The 8,408-nt window shown below is 37.4% G+C and overlaps 1 protein-coding gene across 1 annotated transcript in view; it reads left to right on the top strand.

Annotated features, from left to right (window-relative positions):
- LOC104984105 (UDP-glucuronosyltransferase 2B4-like) overlaps positions 1-6,532 on the top strand; it is a 27,634-nt gene extending 21,102 nt beyond the window's left edge. Inside the window, exons 5-6 of the mRNA XM_010833723.1 lie at positions 2,291-2,510; positions 5,461-6,532. Of these exons, the coding sequence (XP_010832025.1) occupies positions 2,291-2,510; positions 5,461-5,737 (497 nt within the window). The 3' untranslated portion in view covers positions 5,738-6,532. The remainder of the gene's footprint in view (positions 1-2,290; positions 2,511-5,460) is intronic.
- Positions 6,533-8,408: the final 1,876 nt, after the last annotated feature.

Raw genomic sequence — 8,408 nt, forward strand, 5'->3', positions numbered from 1 at the left:
TTCTTTCTGGAGTTATTTCTCTACTGATCTCCAGTAGCATATTGGGCACCTACCGACCTGGGGAGTTCCCCTTTCAGTATCCTATCATTTTGCCTTTTCATACCATTCATGGGGTTCCCAAGGCAAGAATACTGAAGTGGTTTGCCATTCCCTTTTCCAGTGGACCACATTCTGTCAGACCTCTCCACCATGACCCTCCCGTCTTGGGTGGCCCCACACAGAATGGCTTAATTTCATTGAGTTAGACAAGGCTGTTGTCTGTGTGATCAGATTGGCTAGTTTTCTGTGATTATGGTTTCAGTGTGTCTGCCCTCTGAAGCCCTCTCACAACACCTACCATCTCACATGCTAGTAAAGTAATGCTTAAAATTCTCCAAGCCAGGCTTCAGCAATACGTGAACCATGAACTTCCTGATGTTCAAGCTGGTTTTAGAAAAGGCAGAGGAACAAGAGATCAAATTGCCAACATCCACTGGATCATGGAAAAAGCAAGAGAGTTCCATAAAAAAACATCTATTTCTTCTTTATTGACTATACCAAAGCCTTTGACTTTGTGGATCACAATAAACTGTGGAAAATTCTGAAAGAGATGGGAATACCAGACCAACTGACCTGCCTCTTGAGAAACCTATATGCAGGTCAGGAAGCAACAGTTAGAACTGGACATGGAACAACAGACTGGTTCCAAATAGGAAAAGGCATACGTCAAGGCTGTATATTGTCACCCTGCTTATTTAACTTATATGCAGAGTACATCATGAGAAATGCTGGGCTGGAAGAAGCACAAGCTGGAAACAAGATTGCTGGGAGAAATATCAATAACCTCAGATATGCAGATGACACCACCCTTATGGCAGAAAGTGAAGAAGGACTAAAAAGCCTCTTGATGAAAGTGAAAGAGGAGAGTGAAAAAGTTGTCTTAAAGCTCAACATGCAGAAAATGAGATCATGGCATCTGGTCCCATCACTTCATGGGAAATAGATGGGGAAACAGTGGAAACAGTGTCAGACTATTTTTTTGGGCTCCGAAATCACTGCAGATGGTGATTGCAGCCATGAAATTAAAAGATGCTTACTCCTTGGAAGGAAAGTTATGACCAACCTAGATAACACATCGAAAAGCAGAGATATTACTTTGTCAACAACAGTCCGTCTAGTCAAGGCTATGGTTTTTCCAGTGGTCATGTATGGATATGAGAGTTGGACTGTGAAGAAAGCTGAGCCCCAAAGAATTGATGCTTTTGAACTGTGGTGTTGGAGAAGACTCTTGAGCATCCCTTGGACTGCAAGGAGATCCAACCAGTCCATCCTAAAGGAGATCAGTCCTGGGTGTTCGTTGGAAGGACTGATGCTGAAGCTGAAACTCCAATACTTGGGTCACCTCATGCGAAGAGTTGACTCATTGGAAAAGACTCTGATGTTGGGAGGGATTGGGGGCAGGAGGAGAAGGGAACGACAGAGGATAAGATGGCTGGATGACATCACCAACTCGATGGATGAGTTTGAGTGAACTCCGGGAGTTGGTGATGGACAGGGAGGTCTGGCGTGCTGTGATTCATGGGGTCACAGAGTTGGACACAATTGAGGGACTGAATTGAACTGAAAACATAACAGTTCATCTTTTATTACCAGTAGTTCTCTTATATATAATCTTGTTTTATAGTAGAGTCTTTTTGGTTATCTATTTTAAATATAGCAGTGTGTACCTGTCAATCCAAAACCCCGTCTGGCCCTCCCCACCCCATCCCTGATAAGAATGAATTCATCCTCTAAATCTGTGAGTCTGTTCCTGTTAAACAAATAACTTAATTTGTATCACAATATTTTTCTTGAAAAATTACACATTTTATGATAAAATACAGATTTTCCTTCCTTGGATTCCAGTACCACTAGTATTACCCTTCCTTTGCACTTGACACCCTTTCTATCAAACTAAATGTCTTCAGAATTTCTTTATAGACTATATTTCTGACATGCCCTCCCTGTTTGTTTGTTTTGATGTGATTGATGTTCATGTGGTTTCTTTTACCCAGAATGTTCTTTCAATTTGTTTACCTGCCAATCTTGAATTTATGAAGTTCAAGTGACAAAGCTCTTCTTTTAAGAAGCCTTCACTTAACCTCTCCAGCAGAATTAGTGGATTCTTGCTAAGAGTTCCGATAGCAATTTAAATGAAGTTTCCTGTGTATAATCATCTATCTAAAATACACTGTTTCTTTCAGTGCCTTCTAGTACTCATTTTATTTCTAAGACTCAATTAATAATTTTACTAAAATTCATTCAATCCTAGGTCATCCAAAAACCAAAGCCTTTTTAACTCATGGTGGAACCAATGGCATTTACGAGGCCATCTACCATGGGATCCCTATGGTGGGCATTCCTTTGTTTGCTGATCAACCTGATAACATCGCTCATATGAAGGCCAAGGGAGCAGCTGTCAGTTTGGACTTGGAAACAATGTCAACAAGAGATTTGCTTAATGCATTGAATGAAGTCATTAATAATCCTTCGTGAGTATATATATATATGTATATGTACATGTGTATACATATTACTATATACTATTTCTAGAGGTGTTCTCTTGGGAAGACATGGGAGGCAGGAAGGGGTTGTCACATAAAAACAGAGGAGTAAGACTTGCTCAATGTTTTGAAAACAGTCAACAATAGCCTATTGTGTCACCTTAAGTTTTTTCCATGGTTGTAGGGAAAAGGTTTGTCAAAGGCTCAAGAATGGTGGATAAATTTTGAAAGAACTTATTAGATTGTGAAGAATCCCTCAAAGGTAACAAGGATGAAGAGGAAGAATTGAGAACAAAGCTAAAGTAGGGAACCATGAATGCTATGAGGACTCATCTGCATACTTTCTTTCAGCATGTAAAATCCACAAATGTTTTAAATTCTTCTAAGATGGTTTAATTTTAGTAAATCACAGTGACATAATTCATCTCAAATTCCCATTACATTAGGACTTTCCAGGTAGCTCAGAAAGTAAAGAATCTTCTTGCAATGCAAGGTTTATATGAGACCTGGGTTCAATCCCTGAGTCAGGAAGATCCCCTGAAGAAGTAAATAGCAGCCCACTCCAATATTCTTGCCTGGAGAATTCCATGGACAGAGGAGCCTGGTGGGCTATAGTTGGTGGGGTCACACAGAGTCAGACATGACTGAACAACTAACACGTGCACTTTGCACTTCTGTATAGTCTTTCCCTATTGTATTACAAAAATATTTCTGAATCCCTGCCCTCTTCTCAAAAATACAGTGTTTCCACTGTGCTTTTTTACAGAACAGGCCTTCAATCTTTCCCAGCATCAGGGTCTTTAATGAGTCTGCCCTTCACATCAGGTGATCAAAGTATTGAAGCTTCAACTTCAGCATCAGTCCTTCCAGTGAATATTCAGGGTTGATGTCCTTTAAGATTGGCTGGCTTGATCTCCTTGCAGTCCAAGGGACTCTCAAGAGTCTCCTCAAGCACCACAATTCAAAAACATAAATTTTTTTGGCCTTCAGTCTTCTTTATGGTCCAACTCTCACATTTGTACATGACTACTGGGAAAACCATAGCTTTGACTACACAGACCTTTGTTGGCAAAGTGATATCTCTGCTTTTTAAAATGCTGTCTAAGTTTGTCATAGCTTCTCTTCCAAGGAGCAAACATCTTTTAATTCTGTGGTTGCAGTCACCATCCACAGTGAATTTAGAGCCCAAGGAAATAAAATCTGCTTTTTTAAAGTCACTGCTTTCAATTTCTCCCCTTCTATTTGACTTGAAGTGATGGATCTTAGTTTCTTGAATGCTGAGTTTTAAATCAGCTTTTTCATTCTCCTCTTTTACCCTCATCAAGAGGCTCTTTAGTTCCTCTTCTCTTTCTGCCCTTAGAGTGGTAACCTCATCTGCATATATGAAGTTGTTGATGTTTCTCCTGACAATCTTGATTCCAGCTTGTGATTCATCTAGTCTGTTAATTCACGTGATGTTCTCAGCATAGAAGTTAAGAAAGCAGGGTGACAATATAGAGCCTTGAGATACTCCTTTCCCAATTTTGAAGTAGTCCATTTTTCCATGTCTGGTTCTAACTATTTCTTCTTGACCTGCATACAGGTTTCTTAGGAGATAGGTAAGGTAGTCTGGTACTCCCATCTCTTTAAGAATTTTGCATATTTTCTTGTGATCCACACAGTCAAAGGCTTTAGCGTAGTCAATTAAGTAGAACTAGATGTTTTGGTGGAATTCACTTGCTTTCTCCATGATCAAGCAAATGTTGGCAATTTGATCTCTGTTTCCTCTATCTTTTCTAAACCCAGATTGTACATCTTGAAGTTTTGGTTCACATTGCTGAAGTCCAGCTTGAAAGATTTTGGTTATAACCTTGCTAATATATGAAATAAGCACACCTGTATGGTAGCTTGAACATTCTTTGGCATTGCTCTTCTTTGGGATTGGAATGAAAACTGACTTTTTCTGTCCTGTGGCCACTGCTGAGTTTCCAAAATCTGTTGACATATTGAGTGCAGCACTTTAACAGCATCATCTTTTAGGATTTGAAATAGTTCAGCTGAAATTCTATTACCTCCACTAACTTTATTCATAGTAATGCTTCCTAAGGCCCATTTGATTTCACACTCCAGGCTCCCTATAGCCTTTCCCTTATTCAGGGGATCTTCCCAACCCAGGGATCGAATCCAGGTCTCCCACTTTGCAGGCAGATTCTTTACCAGCTGAGCCACATGGGAAGCCCAAGAATACTGGAGTGGGTAGAATACTGGAGTGGGTAGCCTATCCTTTCTCCAGAGGATCTTCTTGACCCAGGAATCGAACCAGGGCAGACTCTTTACCAACTGAGCTATGAGGGAAGCCCAAGAATACCCCTAAGAATAAATGTATTATTCCTCCAGATAATCAGAAAAGATGCTATTCCTAACATTCCATTTGACAATGAAAAAAGTAGGCAATCAGAGTTAAGATTCAAACCAAGGCACTTCACGTCCACACTTCTAAATATTACTCCACTAATATGATGTCAACATTAACTCCTGACCAGCACTGCCTGGACATGTCCCTGAATCTCATCATGGATAGGTCTCCTATTTCTGGATTATAATAGTATTTTAAAATCTATCCACCAGAATCTATTACCAACTCCTTCCTGGATAGCTCGAACTTTGAACACTCAAAATATGTATTTCCTTTCTCTCTTCTGGCCTTTGGGATTTAATTCATTCATTCTTTAAATTACAAATGCTTCTCTTTCCAATTTTCTCTTTTTTCATAGCTTGAAACCCTATGCATTTAATAAATTGTATTACATAAGCTGTGATGTCTAATCAACTCTGAGGGAAATAATCTGTATTTCTTCCACTCTATGAAGCATTCAATTTTACCATCTGTATGAAACTGTTACATACTTATCTTTTCTAGTTCATTCTATAAACTGATGTCTATTTGATTTTTCCTCAGATATAAAAAGAATGTGATGTGGTTATCAAGCATTCAACGTGATCAGCCTATGAAGCCCCTTGACCGAGCAGTCTTCTGGATTGAGTTTGTCATGCGCCACAAAGGAGCTAAGCACCTTCGGCCAGCCGCCCACAATCTCAGCTGGTACCAGTACCACTCTCTGGATGTGATTGGGTTCCTGCTAGCATGTGTGGCAACTGCTGCGTTTGTCATCACAAAATGTTACCTATTTTGTTACCGAAAGTTTCTTAAAACAGGAAAGAAGAAGAGGGAGTAGCTGGATGTGAGGCCTGAAGCAAATATGCCCCATAGCTGGAACTCTTCTAGCTAATTCCAACAGGAAGGAGTTAAGGCTCCCATCCTCCTGTGACAAAATGGCTAGTCACAGCTTAGCACCTTAGATCAAAATTAGTTTAAGGGATTTTCTATGCTTAAGAGTAGAAATGTGTCATGTTAAATAAAAATAAAACTATATGACTATATATTGAAATTCATATTTTTATTTTATTCATTTTGATTTTAATTCAAACGTTATACAAAAAATTATTGAATATAACAATGTTTCACATATTGTGCACAGCAACAAGTTTATTCCTAGTATCCATGTTATTTTGTAGATATCCAGAATATTTTAATTTCATTTTGATGCAGAATTTTATAGTTTTATCTTGCTACAGAAACTGTACAATAATCAGAATTGTGTTGATTCACCTTTTTGTTTCATTTGTGAGACCAATAACACTTCTTCTTCTTGCTTTTTAACTGTGCATCCAGCTTCACCATTACTTCTTACCTAAAGCCATGATGTAACATTTGTCTTCATCCAGTTTAACTCATTTCCCAGTGGAATGTTTGTGGAATTAGAAATATAGCCTCTGCTACCTGCTTCCTATTTAAAAAAAAAAAAAAACAACTGAGATATTTGGGAAAATCTTTGATATTTTGACCTAATTATTTTTTCCTCATCACCTTTAAAAATAATCACCTTATCTCTTTCGCATCGATATTCAGCCTTCAATAATGGATGTAGGTCTCAACTGTATATTAAGATAATATAATAAATGGTCTTATTGAATTTTCATTTTCTCAAAATGCACACGAATATATATGTATATAAACCTAGGCACATTATGACTGACATAATAACAATGAGCAGGATACAAAAATTACATAAATTTCATGGAAATTGATAAATCAAATGAAAGCAATCTTAAGACATTCCTAAAAACTGAACATCAGGAAAGCAGTGTACAATGAAAGTGGTCCAGCTGAGGAAAGCATACTTGTCTTATTGGTCAAGAGGATCACTGTCCATGTCATATGGCAAACATTTATCAACCTGAGGCATAATTTATTTCAAAAATAAAATAAAACACTGACACTGGGAGAATTATAAGAAAAATTTACCACTGAATTTTCCATGAAAGCTGCCTAAATAATTGACACATTTTTAAAGAAAAACAGAACTAATATGGTGCCATAGTAGATAGTATTGTTCAATCACACATACAGGTTTAAATAATTTTTCTCAAATCCATCCTGCAACACATGTAACAGAAAAAGGACTGGTAGTCCACTGTACAATGAGAACTACTACAAATCTCCAAAGAAAAGTCAACCAGCCCAATATGAATATGAATATATGAAGTATATGAACAGGAAATTCACAGAAGTTAACTGGCCAGTGACATATAAAAGGTGTCAATGGTCACTGATTCTTTATGAAATGGAAATTAAGTCAATGAACTACTTTGCTATAGATGATTTGTAAAACAAATTGTATGGGAGGACTATTTTTCTGGAAGTATAATGTGGAAATACCTTTTTAAGAAAATTTAAACACAATGCTGATATTGCCACCTACATTAGAAATCTGCCATGCAGAAAGACTTGCACATGTTCATAACTATAATCTAAACATTCCCAGTAGCACTTATATGGCTCTCAGCTAAGGAACACACTCACCTACAACATAAGTATGGGATAGTAGGAGAGAAAATAGATTATGGGCAATGTTGGCGAATACTGCCATGTCACATTGCTAAATAAAAATCAAGTTTCAGAAATTATAAAAAATAAGCATGACTCTCTTCTTCCAAAATAAAATGAAATATATGTAAATTTGTATGCCACAGAAGAAATGATCTTAAAGAATACACCTAATTTCCAATGGTGAGAATTTAAATTTTTATTCTATATATTTCTTTATTATTTGACCTTTAACAGTAATTTTTTCATTTATTAATTTTGTGGTTTAAAAAATAATTAGTGAAAAAAATTAATTGATTCCATATATTAAATTCTAAGATGTTCATACGATGTAATCAATGTATTAGTTTCATTCAGAACATTTGACTGGAAAAACCTGACATACTTACTACCCAATATATCAAATGATAGACTTTTTTAGGATATTTACTTTATGTTTCAAATATTATAAGTAAATATATTACAACATATATTTACAATAGCTTCAATATTTAAATAGCTTCAAAAATTAAATCACAAAATTTTAATGACTTTACTGTGGTTTTAATATCAATAGTTAATGAATTTTACAAGAGCTTGAGGACCTCTATTGGCTTATTTCAAATATCTGTAGTCCTTTTGAGACATGACTACAAGTATTTTGACAGCTTTCCCACCAAGTCAGAGAAGGCAATGGCACCCCACTCCAGTACTCTTGCCTGGAAAATCCCGTGGATGGAGGAGCCTGATAGGCTGCAGTCCATGGGGTCTTGAAGAGTCAGACATGACTGAGTGACTTCACTTTCACTTTTTGCTTTCATACATTGGAGAAGGAAATGGCAACCCACTCCAGTGTTCTTACCTGGAGAATTCCAGAGAGGGTGGAGCCTGGTGGGCTGCTGTCTATGGGGTTGCACAGAGTTGGACACGACTGAAGCAACTTAGCAGCAGCAGCAGCCCACCAAGTAATTTCCTCTTTT

Source organism: Bison bison, unplaced genomic scaffold (assembly GCF_000754665.1).
Source record: "Bison bison bison isolate TAMUID 2011002044 unplaced genomic scaffold, Bison_UMD1.0 scf7180017863882, whole genome shotgun sequence".
In the NCBI taxonomy this organism is placed as follows: domain Eukaryota; kingdom Metazoa; phylum Chordata; class Mammalia; order Artiodactyla; family Bovidae; genus Bison; species Bison bison.